The sequence below is a fragment of the Acanthochromis polyacanthus genome, chromosome 4, assembly GCF_021347895.1.
Source record: "Acanthochromis polyacanthus isolate Apoly-LR-REF ecotype Palm Island chromosome 4, KAUST_Apoly_ChrSc, whole genome shotgun sequence".
Lineage (NCBI taxonomy): Eukaryota > Metazoa > Chordata > Actinopteri > Pomacentridae > Acanthochromis > Acanthochromis polyacanthus.
In genome coordinates, this window is record NC_067116.1 from 26,902,997 (window position 1) to 26,928,220 (window position 25,224).

General features: G+C 39.8%; 1 protein-coding gene across 1 annotated transcript; it reads left to right on the plus strand.

The window, feature by feature from the left end:
* The first annotated feature begins 287 nt into the window (after window positions 1–287).
* Window positions 288–20,183, plus strand: hdlbpa (high density lipoprotein binding protein a). The gene is made up of 28 exons (XM_022191996.2): window positions 288–397; window positions 3,372–3,443; window positions 7,909–8,023; window positions 8,104–8,270; window positions 9,316–9,531; window positions 9,636–9,842; window positions 9,960–10,175; window positions 10,661–10,867; window positions 10,945–11,052; window positions 11,142–11,246; window positions 11,863–11,941; window positions 12,047–12,186; window positions 12,279–12,383; window positions 12,481–12,594; window positions 12,722–12,808; window positions 12,897–13,028; window positions 13,119–13,337; window positions 14,483–14,704; window positions 14,809–15,027; window positions 15,175–15,313; window positions 15,582–15,733; window positions 15,832–15,936; window positions 16,030–16,164; window positions 16,410–16,553; window positions 16,863–17,042; window positions 17,365–17,481; window positions 17,583–17,723; window positions 18,721–20,183. The coding sequence occupies exons 3-28, from the start codon at window positions 7,948–7,950 to the stop codon at window positions 18,808–18,810; spliced, it is 3,822 nt and encodes a 1,273-aa protein (XP_022047688.1). The 5' UTR covers window positions 288–397; window positions 3,372–3,443; window positions 7,909–7,947; the 3' UTR covers window positions 18,811–20,183.
* The last annotated feature ends 5,041 nt before the right edge of the window (window positions 20,184–25,224 follow it).

Below are 25,224 nucleotides of genomic sequence, written 5' to 3' on the forward strand. Positions count from 1 at the left end.
AGACAAATAGATTTATCCAAAAGTACACTATTTAACTACAATGATATATTTTCTAATTTTCCCACACTGCAACGTGAGATTAACAATAAATTAAAACAGCATTTTGAGCGTGGATAATCTCCTCCACGTGTCATTTAAACGCTGCTTACTTTAATTACAACATTAGTGACATTTTACCTGATATGATTTCCATGATCAAAGTTCAGGACTTTCATAGGGTTCTGTACTGCTAGAAATGAAAACAACTTATTTGTAATCGGACTCTCTGACGTGACGTTGGAAGACGTGATTGGTGGGCGGCCCTGCTATATATCCGTCCGGCTTCAATCCCACCTTCTCGCCAGTGGAATTTCATCTCAGCTTCTGCACCTTCAGGGCAGACGAGAACATAAAATAAGTAAGTACTTTGTGGTTTTATAGTCACTGTGACCGTCTTCCCGCTACACACGACTCCCAGCTTTAACGTTCAGGATAAAGCGGCACTTGTTGGGGACACAGTTTTTCCGAGTATCCTGAATGTTACAGTATGTTCTGGCCTGACTCCGTGTCAGTTCTCCTGCTCAGCTGTGTGCCTACGTGGACTTAGCGAGCTAGTACGACCAACTATAATGGGAGCTAGCATTAGCCTGCTAGCTAAGGCTCCAGCTCAACTTTTAACGAGCGTGTCATCGCTGGCTAAATAATATAAAAATGACACGAGTCCCACTTGTGAGTGTGGTTGGAGCTACAATAATGATTTCGGCTCACTGTTAGCGGAATGATATTAGCTGGGAATGGCACAGTCTGAACTTTCTCTGTGAGTGAGCAAAGCTAACTTCACTATTAGCAGAGGGGCTACGTGTCACACCACAGTCAAAGTTTTTAGCAAGTTTGCTAACTAGCTAGCGGTTCGGAGCTAGTAATCCGTGCTACACTGACTATCCCACTTGTGATAAGAGCCATACATATCTGACAGAGTCCCCGATAGTTAAGAAATGGTTAGTTTGTTACGGTCGCAGTACATTTTTTTTATGGTTGGCCAACGTTAGCCGACATGTCGGCGGCTAGCATTAACTGTAATGTGTCGCTGGCAGCTGTCAGCTAGTTAACTTGATATCCTGTTAGCTAGCACTCGCACTAACCAGCTACTTAAGTCCTTAATCTGGGATTTGGGTATAATGGCATTGGCTTGAAGGCTGTCAGGCTGCAGTGTATGTAAGTTTGATCAGCTAAATGAGTCAGTCAGCTATAATTTGTTCAGAAGCGAATCAAGTTTATTTACAAGTATAGCAGGTTTTATAAGGGTCTGAGCTGCCCAAAGTGCTGTAAATGTGATAAGACAGGCAACAAAAACTATATGTGTAACGAAGCAAAACAGAAACTTGCATTATCATTAAATATAGCATACTGCAAAACTGGACAAACAGGACAACATCCAAGATCAGTTTCTGAAAAACACTAAATCCACTAAATATTGCCCATTAAATGATAAAGAACAGAACAACAGCTTGTAAGATAAAATTCTAAAACCAAGACGCTGGCTTTTATAATCAATTTCTATAAAAATACAACTTAAATAAACATAAGACACCACAATATTATGACCATTAATGGCAACCACTAGCCTCTGATAACAGGTGGGTCTTGAGATTTTCCTTAAAGAAATTTCAGAGCTGCAAAGGTTCGATCTGACCCCATCAGAATCGACCCCATCAGAATCTATGGTGGAAGAGTTAAAAGTAGCTTCTCTGAGGATCTAAAAGCAGTTAATATCAATAATCTCTTAGGTTCCACAATATATTACTAATTATCATTAATCTAAATTACAGTGGTAAACCATTATAATGAGGCTTGGCTTTTTACAGTTTTTAACTTGCAATTATTACACGTACTTGGGGTTAGGTGATAATGCTGATGTTTTATTAAGCTAAAATGTTTTATTTTAGTCAATATCAACAATTGATTGTTTTTAATGACCTATTTTGAAAACACCACGATTAAAAATGTTTAAAATGAATTTAGACAGTTAATTTATCATGATATACAGATGATAATTTTAGCACAACAATGGAAAAACACACAAATATGTTTCGCAATGGGGACCTTGCTTGTTTATGATTCAGGGAAGGATCACACTTTGGGTTTTCACTTTGTATTTTCATGGCAGTTTGCGTCTGATGCCTATAAATGAAAATGTGGACCATTCAACTAACAATTTTCTTATTGCTATTGAGCGTTCATCACTGGTATGTACTGCTGTTGGTTTATCGCTTAAGCCTTACCCATATCATGTTTTTTATTTATTAAAATAACAATTTGGAATCACTGTGCTATAAGTCACATTAGGGATGAACAATCTGTGTAAATTCTGTTGTGTTCGTTGAAGAGATTCACAATGTATATCTTAATTTGCAGCCTAACTTACATGCTTATTTTAAGGCCTGTATACAGTCTTTTATTTACTCACCGTTGCAGCTTAAACAGCTAATCTGTCACTGGTTCCTTTAATAGCGTGAAAGGGAACCGGCCACATGCTGCTGCCCTTGCCAATACTACTATGTCACGGAAAGTGCAAAGTACACAATATTTAGTGCATCTTTTATAAATTTTGAGGATGCACACAAATGGGTCTCTCAGATTATTTCTCTTGCAAAACATCAGTTGGGGATTTATTAAAACAAGCTTCATGGGAGCCTGTGCACACCTCAGTGGAAACTTAGACCCGGGTTTCTCAAATAAAAAAGAAAACTAACCCCAGTGGCATTATACTGAAGCGTACCCAAATGTTCTTATGACTTCACCACAGAACATCATGTTTTGCCACTGCCAAACCTCAGTCTTTTAATAAATGGCATCCTTTAATTGGAATCAATCATTGTGTATTTTGCTCACCCTTCTTGCATAGGAGAACAATATCCTGTTTACCTGGTTCACCCAGAGAAACTTTGTCACTTGCTAGGTCTGTATTTCTGTATGATGAGGCGGTGTCCAATTATAGAAGACGGATGCTTGTCAAGAAGAGTGACCTCCAGTGGCACCTTCACTTTCTCGGTGTTCAGTAATGCGCCTCTTGGCGTCTTCTTTGTCTGAACACTTCTTAATTTCTGAATGCCTTCAGCTGTCTGACTTCACGGCATTGCAGAATGTTTCTTTTTTCATAAACTACACTTTCACAACATTTGCAAGTTAGGCTTTAGCGACTTCTGTTATTTAATAAGTCTTCATATCAGTGTCCACCATTGTTATGCCATTTTCTTTAGTTTGAATAAGTAGAGCAAAGTATAAGGCTCAAATGAATTTATTGCAATCCTCTCGGATATCATTTCCTTTGAAAGAAAGATCGTACTGGTTGCCTCATAATGACGGATTCATTTTTTCCTTCTGTTCTTCAGGCAAAAGCTGGCAGGCTGACGGGAAATTGCATCTTTACAGGACGGATTATCTGGTAACTGACCATTTAGCTGGTAAGTTTTTACAGCATTTGTTGTAAAGTTAAGGATTTAATACACCCGTGACTAATGATTATTTTGATTGTCAAAAAAATACATTTTCTCAGTTGATTAGTTGTTTTGTCTATAAAATGTCAGAAAATTGTACCAAGTGTTGATCAGTGTTTCCAAAAACCCAAGATGGCATCTGGAAATTGCTTTTTTGTCCACAACGCAAAGATATTCAGTTTACTGTCACAGAGAAGGCTAGAAACCAGAAGAACCTGGAATTATAATTGTATTTAACACAATTACTCAAATTGATTTATCAAAATAGTTGCTGATGAATTGGACAGTTTAAGTGTGTAGCAGCATTATCTTTGCAGAAAGCTCGATTCTAGAGATGTAGCGAAATGTCGCTGTATGTAGGAGGTTGGTAAAAGCTTTCATTGTTCAGTGTGCTTGGCTGACTCTTGAAGGGAAGAACCTGAAATAAATGTGCACTGTTGCCTGTTAAGTGAGTTTGAAGAGCAAACGTTTAACCTGGTCTGTTTATCTTTGGAGTGGCTACGTTTTGCCCAGCCATGCCTGGCTCTGTTGTGTTGTATCTGTCTTCTGCTGGAAAGTGTCTACACAATGTGGTTCAATAACTATTGCTTTAAAGTTGTTACAATAATGGAATCAATTTTTAAATCTTAGTCAACAAAAGCAGTCATAACAGAACATTTTTTACACGCATCTTTGCAAGTATCAAATCTGTTGTTGCATGTTTCTTTCTGTGCTTAAACTAAGGATATTCACAGACTTGAACTGGTACAGTAAATGCAAACAGTAATGAGTGCTGGGCACAGCAGCCTTAAGTTTATGAAGCCTGACAAGGAAGAGGCCAGTGAAAGGTTGTTCAGTGAAATGCGTTTAGGAGTGGGGGAAGCCTGCTACACTAACCTCCACCATGTTGAAGCTTGAAACACATTTCCTTCACTTGCCTGGTTTATGGAAAATGGCAAAGTATCGGCTAGCTCTCAGACATCGGAGAGTTGTTTTTTCATGCTTTTAGATGAATTTCAAGCATGCTCGGGGCAACATCCACCTTGAAACAATTCACATTCCTCTGCTTCTTGGCCAGAATTTAAGTTTCTTTACCTGCCAAAAGAACAGAGTGAAGACTCCTGGTCACATGTCACTGATAGAGAAAGAAAATCAAGCTGCAGCACTCAGTTATTCCCCACTTTCTAAGTGTAAAGCAATTGTTATTAATAAGACTGTCAGGTTTATATAATTCAAAAATCAAAATGGCAGTGGGACTTTTTTTTTCCTTTTTTTCGGAAATGTCACATATGAGAAGATGGGCTTCTTGGAGGAAAAAAAAATAGGTTCAGCAATCCTAGACAGGGCTACTGAGGTTTCTCTTGGTGGATTTTTAGTTTAATCCTGTCCAGTGAGGACATACAGAGTGGTCATTGGGGTAAAATCCTCTTAACCTTGGAGCCTACACACTTAGAATAGCACCAGACTAAGGTAGCTGAACAGAAAGACTAACTGGATTCTTGGTGAAATGCTCTGTAGCTTCAGCCCTACCCACACCAACTTCTTTGTGGTGCTAAAGTTTAATCTTGTTAGTCTGTATACACAAACACAGTGCTGACACGCTGTTGTGACAATCGTGGTTTTTCTGTGACATGCATGCCTTTCTATGATAAAGCTAGATTAGATAATGATGACAGTCCCAAAGTCCACCTATAATAAGCTTCCATAGTTATTACCATGCTGAAGCTGTGCACGTGACACTTTAAAGGAACGAGTCTCTTTTCCTAACATTTAAACAAAGTCTGTGCTATCATGACCCATGACTACATGCAAAACCCAGTTTCTTGGTAAAATAAAGAACTTGTCCTGTACCTTTTCTCACCAGCCGTGCAGATGGTCAAATCTAAGATTGATTACAGCATGTGACCGGACGGTGCGAGCGTGGTTTGATAATATTTGACTGCCGATACTGCAGCATAAAGAAACCACCTGACAACTATTTGCAAATGGTGGTTGTTAGTTGCAATCAAAAATTAACGTAAGTTTAACAAAATGCACTGTCGGCTGCATTTTTGAAGTTTTATATTTAAAGGTTCCATATTGTGCCCCCTTCAACAAAACGTGTTTTCCAATTTTCAGCTTAAAATCCCATTTAAAAAAAAAAAAAAAAAAAAATCTTTCTTTCACCATGACTTTAAATATTCCCTGGTTTTATTCCTGCTCTAAATGGGCTGTTTTGTTATCTGTAACTTTAAATGCAGTGACCCGCTACTGATCACGCCCACTTCAAGAAGAACACTCTCTGCATTTGTGATTGACCGAACAAACCAGTTGACCACACATCAGATGATGTAGATGTGACTCACTAACTTTTTCTCTGACTGATGATTTTATATGAAAATATCGCCAAATTTACAGGACAGGCATTGTTTTTAACTTGTGTCTGAGTTTGTAAGATAACATTGTTATAAAATCAGGAGCTTATTGGTGCAGAGCAGCAGCTTGGAAGCGGCTCTGAAATGACTGCTGGTTAACATGTCATCTTAATGGGTTGTGTTTCAGTCAAAACACTTGGTCTGCAGTGTGACAACTGAAACGGTACAATATGTAAATAAGGCTTTTCTTAGAATTTGACTGTAGTACATTGCAGTGCATGATTACGAAGAACAGTTCTAAATGCCAGCTGAAGCACAACCGATGTCATGACAACTCAGTAACCCACTCAGTCAATCTGTATTTATTATTACCTCGGCCAGGAGGTCATGTAATCACCGGAGTTTGGTTGTCTGTTTGTCTGTTAACAGCATAACTCAAAAAGTCATGGACGAATTTACACCTAATTTTTACAGGATGTCCGGAAGAGCAAAAGTAACAATCGATTAGATTTTGGAGGTGATCCGGATCACCGTCTGGATCCAGGATTGTTTTGAAGGAGTCTGTACAATTGCGAGGGATGGCTGCCAGGCCATCTCTCAATTGTACAGACAGAGGTCGCCGGATCGATCCCAGGCGACGGCCGAATTCCGCACGGCCGGTTCGGGCTGCCCGAGCGAGTCGGGACCGATGAAACGAAGCGGCGGCTACGCGTACGGTACCGTCACACGCGCGTGCAACGTTACCGTTACGTGTGTGCGGCGGCGGAGCCGTCAAAACACTGTACATGCATATTATGCTTTGTGCACAAACTGTTAAAATTAAATGAAATCCGTCCATGATGTTTTGGGTTATGCTGTTAACAGACAGACAGACAAACTAACTCCGATTGGTTATCTGTACAATTGAGCGATGGCCTGGCAGAGGTCTGCACTCTCCGAGTGCTTTTCTAGTTGTTCTAGTGTCCTTCAGAATTATGGTTTCCACACCAAACGGGTTTGATCTGTGGACATACAGTTAAAGGTAATGGTAGCCACATTAGCTATTCTTCTCTACATTGGCAGACACTAAGGATTTTCCTGTTCTTGTGGTGACATTTGTCATTGAAAATTAAAGTTGTCCACCAGATCGTGTCGTCTTTAGATGCTAGAAGTCTCTATAGTTGAAATGGGACTAGAAAAATGGCAGAAGTAAACTTCTTCATATCAAGTTTTTTAACAATTGAAAGTACAGAAAAAACCCAAACGCATTACAACAGTTTTAAAGAAAAACTAACAAAACTTATTTCGCCATATAAGACCTTTAAGCATGAATAGTGCCTGAAGACTAGTGTGTTCACTCTTACAGCCAACAGCAGAATATTTGGTGAGCTTCACTTGTTGCTGACACATTTTAGAGTTAACAGGAGCAGCTCTAGAAAGTCAATAACCTTGTGGACCGCAAAGGCACTGCTCATTCTGAATGGCTTACCTGGAAGCAGTCGGAAGGATTATACAGATTTTTTGCTCAACGACTATTGGTTCCTTAGTTTCTGTGTTGAAACTAAGGGTGTGTTTCCACAGCCAAACTAATATACTGTACAGTATGCATGGTATGTTCAATGCAGCATGTCAAAAATACCCAGATGTTCTACAACAGCTAGCTGGATTTTGAAATATGAAGACGATCACGCTTTTCTGACTATTTCCTCTGAATGTCCTTCAGTATTACATTTAAGTAATCTTTAATCAGACTACAGAAAACAGCGTTGACGTTTAATGTCCTAATTGTATGCTTACTGCATGTAAGTGTATGAATTTTGTAAGGGCACCTTTTTAAGTATGTGATTTGGAATGTAGCTTCAATAAAATTCTGACTGACTTTTGAAGCTTGGAGGCCATCTACTTGAGGGGAGGCTGGAGGAATGGCAGTAGTGAGCTTCTCTGTATCCTCGCTGCTTTTATTTTATACTTCCAAGTTTATAAAACATCCGGAACACAATAGAAATGGATTTTCAATATATGACCTTTTCAGAAACTAAGTTTTCAAGACTTTGAAATGTTTTTCCTCACTTGCTGTGCTGTTGCCAAACATCTGAAAATAATGTGATCTTTCCTTGCAGTGGCACACTCGGACTCTGTGTTAACGTGGGATTTTGACCATGAGCTCAGTCGCTGTACTTACGCAGGAAAGCTTCAATGAGCACCGCAGTGGGCTCTTGCCAGAGCAAAGTGGTGGTGAGTATTTGGATGTTTTCAGCTGTGCTTGACTTCTAAAAGAGGCATAAGTGAACTCATGTCTTGTTGTGTGTGTTCAGCTGCTGGGGCAGGACCCAATGCCGGAGAAGAGGAGGATGCTCTTCCTACCTACAAGGAAGCCTTCCCACCTCTGCCCGAGAAGGCGGCCTCACCTGAGGGGACCCAGGAAACTGCCAACGCCTGGACATCAAAGATCCGTCCTCTCAAGTCTTCTATCATCACCCAGGTATTACCTTTTTCTATGCTGACACCACATAGGAACAATGCCAGTTATTATTTTGTGTTTTCAGTTAGTTTTTGTGTACTCCCATGTCTACTCTCTTTCACTTCTTCGTTCAGTGGTGTCCTACATTTCTAGTAATGGTTTTCTTAATTTCTATGAACCTAATGCAGCACTTTCCATTACACATCTATTATAGCTCTACAATATATTGTTTTGACATCAGCTGTTGTGATGTTTGCCTTCACAATACCCGCATTGTAAGAAGTGTGATGTGAAGTACAGCAAATGAACTCAGACACATCGTGCTACAACTTTTTATGTTCACTGGATAGAAAAAGCAAACTTGTACATTTGTCATTTTCAGTGACTAATCTACAAGAAAAGACTGATAAAACGGTTTTATTTTTAAATTATTAATTTTTATTTTATTGACTAGACAAAGTTTGGAGACATGCAGAATCCCTTTTCATCCTCCCTGAAAACAGCCTTGAAAGAGGTGCCATAAAACGGCCTACAAGTTTTTGTCATCTAAGAGAAAGAAAACTCAGTACTTGCCCTATTAATATTTGGGGGCAAGATGAAATCAGTAAATCAAAATTTAAATATATATATATATATATATATATATATATATATATATATATATAGTGCATTTTAAAGATTAAAAAAAAAAAAAAAAATCGAATGTGTTTTCTGTTTAAGCTTGGATTTCCTGTAATAGAAAGACTAAGATGACTTGAGCAAAATGATGCAGGGACAACAAGCCGTTTAAATTTTTCTACTTGAAAACATAATTGACTTCCATTTTTATGCTTCCAGCTTTAGTCTACTCTTGGCTCGCTTTATTTTATGATCCATGCACTCATGATTTTTCCTTGCAATTTGTATCTACAAGATAAAGTCCTTCTTTTTAACAGTTCAGGGCAGTTCCAGCTACAAATTGTGCTTTGGTTTAATTTGCATATGGGTTTATTTAAAGTATACCTGATGTAAGAATTATTAGCGATACCAAATTGACTTGTAATTTTTGTTTTTTCACGTGAACAAGGTCTTCCATGTGCCGCTAGAGGAGCGTAAGTACAAGGACATCAACCAGTTTGGAGAAGGAGACCAAGCAAAGGTATGCGTTGACATCATGCATAAGACCGGAGCCCATCTGGAACTCTCCTTGGCAAAAGATCAGGGGCTCTCCATCATGGTTTCTGGAAAGCTGGATGCTGTGATGAAGGCCCGTAAGGAGATTGTGTCCCGACTGCAGACTCAGGTCAATAGATTTGTGTTTGTTCATGATTAATGCACAACATGGATATTGCTGAGTAGTTGCACCTTAAGATGGCAGTACTAATTCTACATTTTTAACCCCAACAGGCTTCAGCTACTGTTGGCATCCCCAAGGAGCATCATCGTTTTGTCATTGGCAAAAATGGGGAGAAGCTTCAGGAGCTGGAGCTCAAGACCGCCACCAAAATCCAGATCCCACGACCTGACGACCCCAGCAACCAGATCAAGATCTCTGGTACCAAGGAGGGCCTGGAGAAGGCGAAGCATGAGATCCTGTTGATCTCTGCTGAGCAGGTATTATGGATCCCTATGCAAACACCTTCATTCATAATACATAAAAAGAAATGCCTTCTATATATCTTGACGTTATAAGAAAACAAGCCTGTTTGTTTCCCCGCCTTATTTTTTTAGGACAAGCGTGCAGTGGAGAGGGTGAACATTGACAAGGTGTATCACCCCTTCATCACCGGTGCCTACAATAAACTAGTAGGAGAGATGACGCAGGAGACCGGTGCCCGCATCAATGTCCCCCCTCCAAGTGTTAACAAGACTGAGATTGTCATCACTGGGGAAAAGGAGCAGGTTGCCCTTGCTGTGGCTATGATCAAGAAGATTTATGAAGACAAGGTATGCAGCAACTTTGTGAGAAAATTGGTTCCTTTTGACTGGTTGTTTCATTCCTCAGACATTAGGAGTGCATGAAGACTCTGTTCACTGTTGCAGGCAACAGCAGGACGTTTAGTGTGCTCTGTTTGTGGCTGAGACATTTTAGTTAGCAGAAGCAGTTTTAGTAAAACAAATTGGGTGGACTATGAGGCAGCTGCTAGCTTAGCATAGCCCAGTGAGGGGGAAGCATTATATAAATCTTTAGCTATATAGCTACTTGTTAGCCTGTTTCTACATAGAAATGGAAAAAGGATTCTGACTAGCATGTAGCGCTGGAAGGCCACCCAGCTGATAGGGTGGATAAGACAGTAAACCTCTTCTTGTTCTCACAACTTTTGACACATTTTTAAGATGTTCAAAGCATAAAAACATATCTGCATCATACTGCACCTTGACCTCGTTGCACCCAAATGCACTGTGATCAGTTCTGTTTTTTTGTTTTATAGAAGAAGAATGCCACCACCATTGCAGTGGAGGTGAAGAAGTCTCAGCACAAATATGTGATTGGCCCCAAGGGAAACACCCTGCAGGAGATCTTGGATAGAACTGGTGTGTCAGTTGAGATCCCACCTTCTGACAGCAGCTCAGAAACTGTCATCCTTCGTGGGGAGCCAGACCGTCTGGGTCAGGCCCTCACTGAAGTTTATGCCAAGGTACAGTCACCTTCAGACGACTGCTAATACTGTTTAAAAGCAGAGAGAATATTAACCTCAACATATTTATTTTACAGGCAAACAGTTACACTGTTTCCTCGGTCTCAGCTCCGTCTTGGCTTCATCGTTTCATAATTGGCAAGAAGGGGCAGAATTTGGCCAAGATTACTCAACAAATGCCCAAGGTCTGTTGAATTCTCTTTAATTGTTGTGCTTTCAAATGAGTGATTTCTGCTTCTTTTTAACTTGTATTTTTCATGTGTTTTGCATACAGGTGCACATTGAGTTCACTGAGGGAGAAGACAAGATCACCCTGGAGGGTCCTACCAAAGACGTGCAAATGGTGCAGAGCCAGATTGAAGCCATTGTTACAGATTTGGTAAGCATTGCAATCAAATAAAAAAACTTCTTTTAGCTGCTGAATCCCAAAAGCAACTGGCAAGTTTGAAAAACGTGATTCTTAATAAGTTGCCAAAATTCAACTATTGTCAGTGAGAAACTTTCTGTTCTTGAAATCCTCATGTGACTTTCAATTCTGTTGGAAAAAGAACCACATCTAAGTTCAAAAATGGGATATTGTCTGAAAATCATGTTATTCTACATCCTTCAGTTAGATATTTGCGAAAAATTATCGGTAAAATAAATGACCAAAGAAATTGCATTTGCTGACATTTGGATTTTAGAGGATCAAAGACCCAGTCAGGTGATTAATCTTGTTAACGTGTCCTGATGGTGTTTTTACATGATGTGTCCCAGCCACAATGAGCTGTCAGCACCATAACTAAGCGTTTCCACCTTATAACTGCAGTGTACTGATGACTATCACAGATTCAGACTTTAGGTGTTTCCTGCAAAAATGAACCAAAGGAACCAGTCCTGTTGCAGGGGGAGCTTTCTGTATCATTCTTCTTTTTCAGAATTGGTTTCAGTTTCAAACAGTTTGAATTGTTTATAAGGAAGTCCGAAAAGCAATTTTTATTTATTTTTTTTAACAGGTTAGCAGAATGGACTATACAGAGATCAGTGTGGATCCCAAATTCCACCGTCACCTTATTGGAAAAGGAGGAGTTAACAGTAAGTGGTGTTCTCATGTTAAATGCTGGTGTTCTGAATTGTGGACAGTGCATTAAGACCTATGAGCATTCTCCTAAAACCACATCCGTATTGATTAATTTATAGTCAACCGCATCAAAGAGCTGCACAAGGTGACTGTCCGCATCCCCCCCGACAATGAGAAGAGCAACCTGATCCGCATTGAGGGGGATCCCCAGGGTGTGCAGGAAGCCAAGAAGGAGCTGCTGGAGCTTGCGTCACGCATGGTTAGTACGAACTTGAGTTCACTCACAAAATGCTGCAAATTAGCTTTTGTTATGTCTTGTGTTACTAAATTTAATTAACTTGTACTTTGCAGGAGAATGAGCGTACAAAGGACCTGATCATTGAACAGCGTTTTCATAGAGCCATCATTGGCCAAAAAGGGGAGAAGATAAAAGAAGTGCGCGACAAATTCCCAGAGGTCTGTTGGAAACCAGTGGCATTGATTTTCATATGGTGTTGGATTGTCTGGATTGAACCTATTATAGCATTTTAATAACTTTTATTACTTGTTCCAGGTCATCATCAATTTCCCCGACCCAGCACAAAAAAGTGACATCGTTCAGCTTCGGGGTCCCCGAACTGAGGTGGAAAAATGCTCGAAGTTCATGCAGAAGATTGTGGCTGAAATGGTACATCTTTGGATTTTGTTAGTCTATTATGTTTTAATTTTACCAAAAATCTTTGGATACTTTCCTTGTATGTATTAAAGGAACAATTAAATGTACAGTGTTAACCTTCAGTGACTCCTTCAAATAGGTGGAGAACAGCTTTTCTGTCTCAGTCCCAATCTTCAAGCAGTTCCACAGAAATATAATTGGAAAAGGAGGATCAAACATTAAGAAGGTAATAATGCATATTGACAACAGAATTAATGTGATTGAATTCATCTGTCAAAGTTTGATTTTTATCATTGCGTCTTTGTGCTTTCTAGATTCGGGAGGAAACAAACACCAAAATCGACCTGCCTGCTGAGAACAGCAATTCAGAGATGATTGTCATCACTGGCAAGAAGGCAAACTGTGAGGCGGCACGGAATCGTATTTTGGCCATTCAGAAGGAGCTGGTAAGTGCACATGCATATTGGTCTGTCTATTGCTTTGGCAGCTGGTCTAAATGTTGTACGGTTGCTTCATTAATGCCGTATTGCCTCCAGGCGAACATCACAGAAATAGATGTATCCATCCCCTCAAAGTTGCACAACTCCTTGATTGGATCGAAGGGCCGTTTGGTGCGCTCCATCATGGAGGAATGTGGCGGCGTGCACATCCACTTCCCCACAGAGGGCTCAGGGATTGATAAGGTCACCATCAGAGGCCCTGTGGAGGAGGTTGAGAAAGCCAAGCAGCAACTGCTTGCTTTGGCAGAGGAGAAGGTTTGTATGAATGTCTCTAATAAAAAGCTGAACTTCTGCTGACTTTGCTAAACTGGCAACCATTTGAAGGGTGGGGACGGTAGGAGGGAAGTAGAGGGCGTATGAAAAGGCAAAGAGCTGCGTTTGTTTTTAACCCTCTGAACTGAAAGTAGTTTTTCTGGATTTTTTTTTTCTTTTTTCTCCTGACCCTTTTTACTCACTGTGGACTTACTTTCACTGCGATGTAACTTGAAAACACTGAATTTTTGTCTTGTGATCTGTATTCTGAGTAAGTCGTGGCCTCTTGATTTCACAAAGCACAGAATATTTTCGTTTTCATACAGAATCTGGTTTAAGCAAATCACTTATTTTTGGCAATTTTTTAATGAGACATGCAGTCTAAAGTAATTTTGATGAGATATTGGCATTTTCAACTTCCTTGAATTTTGGCATTTTGTTTTTAATTTTAACACACTTTTCTGATGGTAGCCTTTGGGGTTCAGAGGGTTAACTGATTTTTACATTGCCACACGGTGAGAACTTTTTCCAGTGTCTTTTCAGCAGTTGGAGGGAAGCCAGCAAGCTAATGTCAGAAATTACATGACAAAACTTTGATTTTTGGTGCACTTTTCCAATTAAAGACCAAGTTTCTCCTAGCCTGTGATTGGAGTTTTTGTAGAAAATCACAGAACTTCCTGTTAGGGTCAAGATTCTTTTTTTTTTTTTTTTTTTTTTTTTTAACCTTATGTCTCTATTGCATTAATTATTTTTGTAAAATGTTTTTTTTTTTTTTTAATATTCAAGTAAACATGAGCCTAATGAGCAGTCAGTGCCATGGTTGAATATTTTGCCTTGAAACTGTACTGATCTGTGTCAGAATCACAGCAAGCCAGCAGAGGTTTCACATGTAACAAGCCTAAGAAACTAATCCTGTCGAAGTCTGGATTCCTGGATCTAGTGTAAAGGGATTATTGTTGTGGGGAAAAAAAATCTTAATATGTGACTTCTATACAGAGATGATTTAAAAAAAATAAAATAAAATTAAGGAGTTTATCAGTGACAAAGAGAGGGACATTAAACTTGGAACTAATTGGAGCATTCATTGAGCTGACCTGAAAAGTAAAGTTGATTTGTACTAAAATCATTCTGAAAATGTTATTTTTCAGCAAACAAAGAGTCACACTGCCGAGCTGCACGCAAAGCCAGAATACCACAAGTTCCTGATTGGAAAAGGTGGTGGAAACATCCGTAAGGTTCGGGACAGCACCGGAGCCAGAATCATCTTCCCTACTCCAGAGGACAAAGACCAGGAGCTCATCACTGTGGTTGGCACTGAGGAAGCAGTGCGGGAAGCCCAGAAAGAGCTGGAGGAACTCATCAAGAGTCTGGTAAGGCTCCAGAGGAGTTTTGAACACAGCATGGTTAGCTAATCGAAAGCTTTGGTTCTTTTTTTTGTGTCTGAATTTTAAACCTATTCATTTTGGTCCTACAGGATAATGTTGTTGAGGACACTATGATCGTTGACCCCAAGCACCATCGCTACTTTGTGGCTCGCCGTGGCCAAGTTCTTAGGGACCTTGCTGATGAGTATGGTGGTGTTATGGTGAGCTTCCCTCGCACAGGCTCTCAGAGCGAAAAGGTCACCCTCAAAGGAGCCAAAGAATGTGTGGAGGCAGCCAAAAAGCGCATGCAGGAGATTGTCGAGGACTTGGTTAGTAGATGCAGTTCTGTTTTGCTAGGACCATGTTCCTTTTTTTTTTTCACACCTCTTTTATTAGATTTTTTTCTTATTATATTTGAAATGTGATCAGTTCTCTCCTTATTTTTTCACCTCCTGTTTGAACCTTTTATGTTCCAGGAAGCTCAAGTGACAATTGAGTGTGTGATTCCTCAGAAGTTCCATCGCTCCATCATGGGTCCTAAGGGCTCACGGATCCAGCAGATCACAAGGGATCACAATGTACAGATTAAGTTCCCAGACCGTGAGGATCCACAAGGTACCAACAGTGTGAAAACCTAAGACTGTAGGCCTTACATTAGAGCTGCAATGAAACATTTGTTTTCTTTAAAACAATGAATCTGCCAAGTATCTTCTTGTGGAAAGTCACAAAATATTAAGACTTAAAATTAATTTTCCATAGCCAAAAATGGTATCTTTAGGTGACTTATTTTGCCAGAACACCAGTCTCAAGCTCCAAAGTATTCATTTTAGAGTGACGCAAACAAAAAGCAACATGTAGTGATAAACTTTGATTTACTTTTCAGCTGCACCTCCTGCAGAAGCTCCTATTCAGGAGAATGGAGAGGCTAATGGTGAAGTTAAGGAGGCAGTTGATCCAAATGCACCCAAAAAGTGTGATGTGATTGTGATTTCTGGCCGCAAAGAGCGGTGCGAGGCTGCTGAGGAAGCATTGAAGGTTAGTTCATAAAACTCTGCTTTGGTTGTTTTTTTTTTTTTGTTTTTTTTAAAGAAGTTGCATTTCCCCCCTCTAACTGTCTTTGTTTTTTCCTCTAGGCCTTGGTTCCTGTCACTATTGAGGTGGAAGTGCCTTTTGAGCTTCATAGATACATCATTGGACAGAAAGGAAGCGGAATTCGTAAGATGATGGATGAATTTGAGGTGCGTGTTAAAGGTGTTGTTCTGACACAAGGGTGCATGCAGAAGATTTTTATTTGGCTTTGCATTTGATGTGACCTTACTATGTCCCTCCAGGTTAATATTCAAGTGCCTGCTCCTGAACAGCAGTCTGATAAAATCTCCATCACTGGCTTAGCCAATCATCTTGACCGCGCCAAAGAGGGCCTCTTGGAGCGCGTCAAAGAGCTGCAGGCTGAGCAGGAGGATCGGGTTAGTGTTTTTCAGTATTCAGATGCATTAATTGTGTGACACTTGATGCCTGTTTACATCCAGTTGAAATGATGGTGTGCGTGCTGAAGCTATAATCTTTCTTGTTGACGTGTCTCTGCTGTGTTAATGATTCACTCCCATGGGACAGTAACTTCAGGAAAGAGCTTAATACTTGAAACTTTTTTCATGTCAGGAGAAATTGAACAGAGTGTTGTGTGAAATTATTTCTTTCAAACCCTCTGCAGGCTCTCAGGAGCTTTAAGCTGACCATCACTGTGGACCCCAAGTATCACCCCAAAATCATTGGCCGCAAGGGTGCCATCATTACAAACATCCGCACTGAGCATGATGTGAACATCCAGTTCCCAGAGAAGAATGATGAAAACCAGGTAAAAGAATTATCTCACCAGCTGAAATACCTTTTGTAAACAGATATATCCTGCGTCATTGCAAATAAAAAATGAGAGAAAGCAAAGCCTGCTGTACTGCATTAGTCCAGCAGGTGGTGCTAAATTACCAGTTCTTTCACCAAAATACTACCTAAGGATGCTAATTGAAGTCTTTTATATTGGTTCTGGTTTTACTCATATGCTCAGTCCCAGCCACTGAGCTTCATGGCTAAACAAGAAGTGTTGTTTATATTGTTTTGAATTAAACATATTTTTTCTCATGTTAATCTTTCCCCTGTCTCTCCACAGGATCAGATTACTATTACAGGGTATGAGCACAAAGCCATTGCTGCACGAGATGCCATCCAGGCTATTGTGAATGAGCTGGAAGAAATGATCTCTGAGAACATCACTCTGGACAGCAGGGTCCATGCCCGTATTATTGGAGCCCGTGGCAAGGGTATCCGCAAGATCATGGATGAGTTTAAGGTGAGGCTGCTTGGAGGATAGGAACTGTTCAGGGCTGTGCCTCGCATACGCTGGTAGCAGTCAGAAACCAGGATCCCAGTTTTCTCTCAAACAACTCCAGCAGTATAATCATGTCTCTCATAACTGTGGCAAAATGGCCAAGTTAGGTTTCTGGAATTGGAATATGCTTTGCAAAAACAAAAGCTACAAAAACCCAATCATGACCCAGATACTCCTTAATTTTAATGCAAATCCTGATCTGCGTAACTTTGTCCTTGGCTCCTTCGTGATCCCACATTTTTTGGGTTTCATGCCTCATGGCTTTATATCCGTCGTTTTTTAGGTTGATCTCAGGTTTCCCCAGAGTGGAGCTGCAGACCCGAACCTTGTGACAGTCATAGGCCGCCCTGAGCTTGTGGATGAAGCCATCGACCATCTCCTTAACCTGGAAGAGGAATATGTAAGCTTCCCCCTACTCCACTGCTCATTCTCCCATCCAGGAAATTATGCAAAAAAATGTCTGAAGCACTCATACACTTTTGTTGTGGCATTTTTGTTCAGATGGTGGATGTTGTGGAAAATGAAGCAAAGATGGCTTACATGAGGCCTCCTGGCGGCAGTGCTGCAGCCATGGATGAACAGCGTGGCCCATCCAAAGGCTTTGTGGTGAGAGAGGCTCCCTGGACTACCACCAATGAGAAGGTGAGCATTTTCCCACAACCCTGACTTTAAAATGGAACGGATCACATTTTTCCTTCTTAACCTTTTGAACCCCAAAAACTGCAAATGTATATTATCTTTAAAAAAAACAAAATTACAACATTTACAAAGCAAAAACTGTGAAAATCGTAAGAATAGTCGTATTGATTGATGTGCTGTTTAGTTGGGAAAATGGAATGTACGCTTACAATTACATTACTTTTTTTTTTAACACAAAAGTGCTATGTTCTATGTGTTTGATTTAAAAATGTACAATTTTAAACTCAGTCTTTGCACCAGATCTTATTTTCATCCTGTATTTTTAGCTAAACTACAGACTGTTTATACAGAACAGAGTAAAGTAGAACATGGCTCAAAAGTGGTATGGAGACGAGCGAGTTGTTTTTTTTGTTAGTTTTTTTTTTTTTTAAGATACTTTGAGCCTGGAATATTTTTCTACAGTTTGTGCAGAGTTCTGTGGCAAATGTAGAGTTTGCAAAAATGTATCTAAATAAGTTTTTTCTGTTACTACTTTACCAATTAGTCAATTAATCTGAATCAGTTTTCTTCCAAAAAAAGACCCTTTTAATTAATTTTTAAAATTTTTTTTTGACAAACTGTCATGTGCACGTGTAAATGCTAAACTCGAGAGTTAAACTGGCAACTTCAACATGATAAAAACAAATGAAAGAGGGACTATTATTTTCCGAAAAATATGCAAATGAGAACTTTTTTTTTTTTTTTTTTAATTCAGCTGCATTAAAATACAGTTTGAGCAAGAGAGAAAATAATCAGAGATATGCAAATTGTCTTTGTGGTAACTGTCACACTGCACAGGGGATATTTTTAACTTCTCTGTACTTCTAGCCATGATTGTGCTGTTTTAAGAAGAGCAGGATTTAATACTGCAGTGAAAACTGAGCCCACAGTGAGTAAAACGTGACACCTAGAAACGGTTTGGGTTTAGAGGGTTAATCCCTGTTTACCTTTCCACTTTTAGGCCCCTGATATGAGCAGCTCTGAAGATTTCCCGAGCTTTGGAGCCCCAGTTGCCGCCAAGGCCTCACCCTGGGGACCCAAGCGCTTCTAAGCCGTGCTGCGACAGATGGGCCTGAACTTAACCGGACACAATCTTCCCCGTCGTTGTCCCTCCTCTTGACCCGGACTGACCGCTGACCCTAAAAGTCTTCAGTTCTGAGAATGTCATCCTTCTCTGTTTAATTATCTCGGTCTACCCTTGCAAAGTGTTTCAGATACTGTAATTGACTTGTGAGCTTTGTATCTGCATTAAATAATACTGTCTTATGCTGAAAAAAAAAAAAAAAGAAGAAGAAAACAAATGGCAGATGTTGCGGTTAAGTCTGCAGAGTCTGTAGAAGACTGATGTTTAAATGTTGATTACACCTGACATTTCATTGTGGTTGAATTGTTATACCAAATCCAGTGGTGGCCAAACATCAGTTTTTATTTGAGCTGCCCTTATCTTAGTTGCCTTCGCAGGGTGGGGTAAAGGGATTGACTTGCTGCTGGTGACATTCAGACACTACGCCTGACCAGTGAGGCCAGCTGTTTCAGTAACCCACCCCCTCCTGCTTTATTCATGTAGCTGAGTGAAAACTGTCAGTCGTTAGCCCTCGAGCACACTGTAGAGAGCGTCCTGTCACATCCTTCCATTTGCTTGTGCTTCTGTGAGTATGGTCAAGTTGTACCTTGTAGCCTTATGAATTGGTAAACTTTACAAAGGGGAGGAGAAGGAGGGAGGGGGGCACCGCAGAAAGGCACCCACTCAAACTGCCAGATGCTTGGAGATCATGCCAGAACTAAACCTCTTACAACACTAGGCCTCGAGCTCCAACGTATCAAACCTCACACTAACTGTTCAATGGACTTTTTTTTTTTTTTTTTTTTGACATTCAAAAGAAAAAAAATCACTCTACAAAGGAAAATGACTGTTTGTGAGCAAAAAAAAAAAACAGCAGACCATCTTGTGCCAACTATCTGTCTCGTGATGTCCTGTGTTACTCATCCTCTGTATTGGGTCAGTGTCCAGTCCCTTTGTCTTCCAGTTGCTGTGCAGATTGTTCTGTTCAATAGCAATGGCCCCCTTTCTTTTTTTTTCTTTTTTTTTTTTTTTTTTTTTAAATCAGCCTTACAGCTAGAAAGATACAAACCAGGTAGACGTGATGTGAAGGTGCACTTTTAACTGGAAGGCATGTTTATCGTTCCCTTCAAAGCTCTGGGAACACCCCCCTCATCCCCCCAGTTATCGTAACTAGTTTGATTTTGCTTAAGGAGTGCAGATTTAGCTTTCTAGCTGCTAATTCACCATCTAGCATCAGCCTACCTTGGTTTATATCCTCCTAGTACTGAATGAAAGATTATGCAAATACCATGGAAGTGAACGGTTATGGATGACACTGGAAAAGAAATTGTCCAAAAAGTCAATAAAAATTGAAAATCTTTTGTTGTGTCTTTTGAGTCTGTTGTAAAAGTGCATTTATCTATGAAAGGTAACGCATTAAAACTGGTAAATCTGATGCATGATAATGCTATGTCATTTGTGAGTTTCCATAACAGGCTGTTACTTTTTGGCCTGAGAGCTGTGCAAAATGAGGTGTTAAATCACTTACGTTTTTTAAATGTTTTGTGTAGAGTGCTCATATGGAAACTGAAAAATTTTTAGTGAAAAATATCAACTTATTGGCAATGGCTGTAATTCATGCATTTCAAAGTTTTTCTTTACTTTTTCTGATAACCTCTGCATTAACTGTCCTCCCCTTTAAATATGAAAACAACCACAGAAGGCAAACACATGGCAACATGTATTCACTTTGAGTTTCATTTGTCCAGAAAAACCCAGTGGAAGTTGTAAACATTCATGATTTTTAGGCTAAAATCTAGATAACTTGTCATGCATGCTATGAATATTGACAACTAATTTTGTAGAAATTTTGCCTTCAGTTCCAGAGTATTTGAACAAGCTTTGGTTAATATTTGGGTTGGTGAAATATGCACGATTCACCTCCCTGCCATGAAATTTACAAGATTCTATTGTCTGTTATATTCTGTCAAAATTTAGACCTTCAAGTGGTGAAAAATTGGACTTTTTTGTATCTGTATGCTCTGTCTAAACCAACATTTCATAGTGGCAATGCATTGAAATAAATACTAGTTGGGCGTTTGCAGAATAAAAATTTTTATTTTTTTTTTACTGAGTTTGCGCAGTAAAGAGAAACGGCGCCCCTGTATGCTAATTGCTGATAACCCAGTTGCGAAAGTGTAGCAAGGTGAGTTCCCACCGTCTTATTAGGAAATCAATAAAAACTGTAGTCAGTGTCTTAAACAGGCAGGTTTGTGGAAAATAAATTTTGCCTTCAACTGTCGCTTTAAGACAAAAACCTTACGCCATTTAAGTCCTGAACGGTTTGGTAGCTAACATCCTGTGTTGCTAACGTTTGGCTAGCTGAGTTAGCTAGCAGCGATGGCGGGAAGAGGAGATTTACCAGAAAGACCGACACAGCAACAGGTGCAGTGGGACGTCAAAGGAAATGGATTCCTAGCGTTCATGAAAGACAGTAAACGGACTGAAACAACAAGTAAAGTGAGTAACATACAACTTCTGGCTGTCTGTGTAATGTCATCTGGTTAAATGTGCAGCTGTGTGTTTGTGGGTTTGTGTGTGTCAACTCTTGTTGTTGCTCATATGTTAGATATGGACATTATGATGCTGAAATGCCTGTGCTTGTTGGGTTTTGAATAATTTGCAATTTCTTACGTTTTTACTTACTACTTTTTGGCCCTCAGTGCCCAATGAAATGGAAGTTGTTTGATTAGGTTATTGGGGAAAACCTAATCGATGAGTGACGGATTCATTTAATAATGTAGAAAACCCTCGTGAACACTTCAGACAAAGCCCTATTACTGCCTGAAACCCACTTTCAACTTTGTATAACAGAGATTTCACTGCTTCTTTAAAATGTAGACCACAGTAAATCAGATCTAAATCTATAGCCTCTGTACTCAGACATGTCAAATCTGGACTAGACTGTTTGACAGAAACGCTTTAAAATACAGTCTCTGAATTGTGGAACTGAATCTGAATTATTCTTTTTGTGACAATACAAGACAAAGAAGTAGATTCTATTGCTATTTTTCCACATCACATTCGATCAGGTCCAGACCTAAAATCACTCTACTAAGCCTGGTCAGCTCTGGATTCGATTGCTCCTGAGAGGCTAAAGAGTTCTTGAAACACAGTGTCCTCTTTGTGAAACCTTGATGCTATTTGTAAAAATGCAATAAACAGAGATTTCCCTGTCCTTAAAAAAACATGGACTACATTAGACAAGGTCCCGATCTAAATTCAGTAGTCAAATTTAGACTAGATTATGTCAGAGAGGTTAGAGAGCCAATAAAATGCACCCTCTGATTTGTGAAAAGTTTTTTTTCCCCTCTTTGTATGTAATTTATTTGCAATTAAGGAAAACTTCATTGCATTTTAACCATATGAGGTGAGATCTAAATTCACTACATACGATCTCACCTTTGGCATTTCCTTGAGTAGAATAAAATCACACTGTGTCAAGAGTATTTTCCCTCTGTAGGAAAATCTAGGAAATAGTTGATCAGTCTGTACACAGACTACATGCAATTACCTCGACTACACAGCTGGTACAAACACAGCATGGTTAGATGTGATGCCAAGCAACGATTCAGTGTTAAATCGCTGAATTGGTCAGTGAATAACGTAAATATCCTGAACATACAGCAGATTAGCAGCAGATGTCGTTTGCTGGTACTACCACAGTAAACATTGATTGCTCTGACAGATTCTTTGTTGAAGGTTCCCATACTGTGCCCGTTTTAACAAATTATTTGAAGTGTCACATTTTCTTAGAAATGTGGAAAATAAATCTTGGATAGTTATGCATATTAGCTTTATTTGAGTTTAGTAGTGGGTGTTTGTTAATGACAATATCCCCTGTGTGTGTGTGTGTGTGTGTGTGTGTGTGTGTGTGTGTGTGTGTGTGTGTGTGTGTGTGTGTGTGTGTGTGTGTGCGCTTGTTTCTGCTAGACAGGTGGGGACTTTGACCTGACTATTTGCTATAAAGGTGGGGACTTGTCTTACGGTGGGGACCTAAAATGAGGTCCCCACGGGTGGCAACACCGTTTTCTTGGCCATATTGTTGTTAATAAAAAATGTAAAAGTGCAAAAACGTTTGTTTAGGGTTAGGCATTGATTTGGTGATGGTTAGGGTTAGGGTATGGGTTAGGAGTTAGATATGAATGGGAGTCAATGGTAAGTCCCCACCGGTATAGAAAAACAAACGTGTGTGTGTGTGTGTGTGTGTGTGTGTGTGTGTGTGTGTGTGTGTGTGTGTGTGTGTGTGTGTGTGTGTGTGTGTGTGTGTGTGTGTGTGTGTGTGTGTGTGTGTGTGTGTGTGTGTGTGTGTGTGTGTGTGTGTGTGTGTCAGCCAACCAGGTCAGTTGAAATGGGAGACAAAAGAAAAAGAGACATCCGATCATTTTTTTATTGCTCCAAAACGCCAAGTAAGTAGAAAGACCCCTATCATATCAAGGCGTTTTGATAAAGACGTCTGTAAGAAAGGGATGAAATGCTTTTGAAAATGTTTCATAATGGTTTCATTAGACAAAGTCAAGTCCGCTGAGCACAGAGAGCCAGAGCCAATCAGACAGAGGCAGAGAGTCTCAGGTCAGTTTGTTGAGCTTTTGTTTATCAGTGTTATGAAGTAAGGAGAACTCTCTTATTTGGACTTATAGTATTGTACAGACAACACCCGTGTTCTGTTACTTCTGAATATCGAAAACACCTTATTTCTATTTATAGGAGACGGACTGTTCAGAGTCAGGGAGAGTGGTGAAAGGGCCAGACAGAGAGCCTGACACTTCAGATGACCGCAGAGATGCGGCAGGTCATGAGGACCTTACTGCCAGGAGCAGCACAGATACAAGGGAAGGGGATACAGCATGTTTTAGTTCAGACCTCAGTGATTGCACAAAACCATACCAACCACATCCCCAGTGTATAATAACACAAACTCTTGCTAATAAGACATTGACATTCCAGCAGAAATGGTTTCAGGATTTCCCATGGCTACATTACAGTCCATCGGTGAGAGGAGTCTTGTGTTTTTACTGCAGCAAAGGTTTCTCACACCAGCCCTCTTTTGGGTAAAGAGCTGATTTTGCTTTCATTAGTTCAGGCTTCAGGAATTGGAAAAAAGCCATTGAAAAATTCACAGGACACCAAAACTCTCAAGCCCACCGCCACTATGCAAGTGTGAGTGCACATCAGCCAAATCCAGTCAGTCCCCAGTTGTCCAGCACATGGGGTAAACTGCAGGAGGTGGCAAGGCATTGCTTAAGGAAAATTGTTAGTTCTGTGTGCGGCATGTGGCAAGTCGAGGACAAGCCATAAGAGGCCACACTGATGAAAGTGGTAATCTGAATCAGCTCTTGAAATCTGAATGTTAAAAAATTTGCAAAAAACTCTTTCAGATGCCTTTGTCAGTGTTTTACCATAAGAGAAAGTTTCACTCTCAGATGTCTTTACATTAACAAAATGACAAAAAGTAATTTTTCAGATTTTTAATTATTTTAAAAAGATTTTCTGTACAAAGTCAATCATTGCAGTTGTTCTAGAACGATTAATTCTTTCAGAATAGTTACTCAAGTCATCTAGTAAAAAATCCTACATTTTTTCATATTGCAGTATATTTTGCAGAAAAGCAAAATATTGCACGTTTTCCTTATATCATGCAGCTCTATTTTTTATCCATTTCCATGTGGCAAAAAGCTACAAATGCTACAGCTCGTCCAAATTAAACACTTAACTACCTTTCATGCACTTTAAAACTACTGAAAGGGTGATTTGTGATTGATGTTAAATATTTTTTTTCCTTTTTAAGCTCTTTTAATATCAGACGTTTTGCAGTTCTCCTCCCTTTTGTGGATTACATATGTACATGTTTGTGAAATACTTGAACAGACAGAAAAAAAGTAGCAATGGCTGTATTTTCCTCTCATCCTGTCTCCTCATGAAAGCTGATAGAGGCACACTCTCAACACTTATGAAGAGCTCCTGTGTTTGAAAGCAGCAACGTAAAGCTCTCACCAGAGCTTTGAGGCATAATCATGACACAATTAAGATAATTTCTCAACGACTGCTGGTGGCGAGAAAAGCAATTTTTACGCCTTGTAATCGAGTCTGGCTGTCAGATTAAGATAGCAGGTGATTTGAGGGAAATTGTCTTGGCTAACTCTTTGGAGTGGGATCCAGGTGGCCTCAGGTATCTCTTTGCCCATTGAGGTTGCCCAGAAGGTAATGCAGTTTTGATTTTGAAAATGAAAGAAACATTTGAGTGGTGGATTTGTGTCTCTGGGCATTTGTCGTCTTATTACCTGCCTCTGCTGCCATCTACTCCTGCATCTTGCGACATGAAAGAGCCAAGTGGCCTGTTATCTCTGTCTCACTTTCTTTCTC

Excerpts from the sequence above, each read along its gene's own strand:
- hdlbpa (XM_022191996.2), top strand. The coding sequence starts at position 7,948 with ATGAGCTCAGTCGCTGTACTTACGCAGGAAAGCTTCAATGAGCACCGC. Across the intron at positions 13,029-13,118 it reads TGGCCATTCAGAAGGAGCTG|GCGAACATCACAGAAATAGA; the intron begins GTAAGTGCACAT and ends TATTGCCTCCAG. Across the intron at positions 16,554-16,862 it reads AGAAGAATGATGAAAACCAG|GATCAGATTACTATTACAGG; the intron begins GTAAAAGAATTA and ends GTCTCTCCACAG.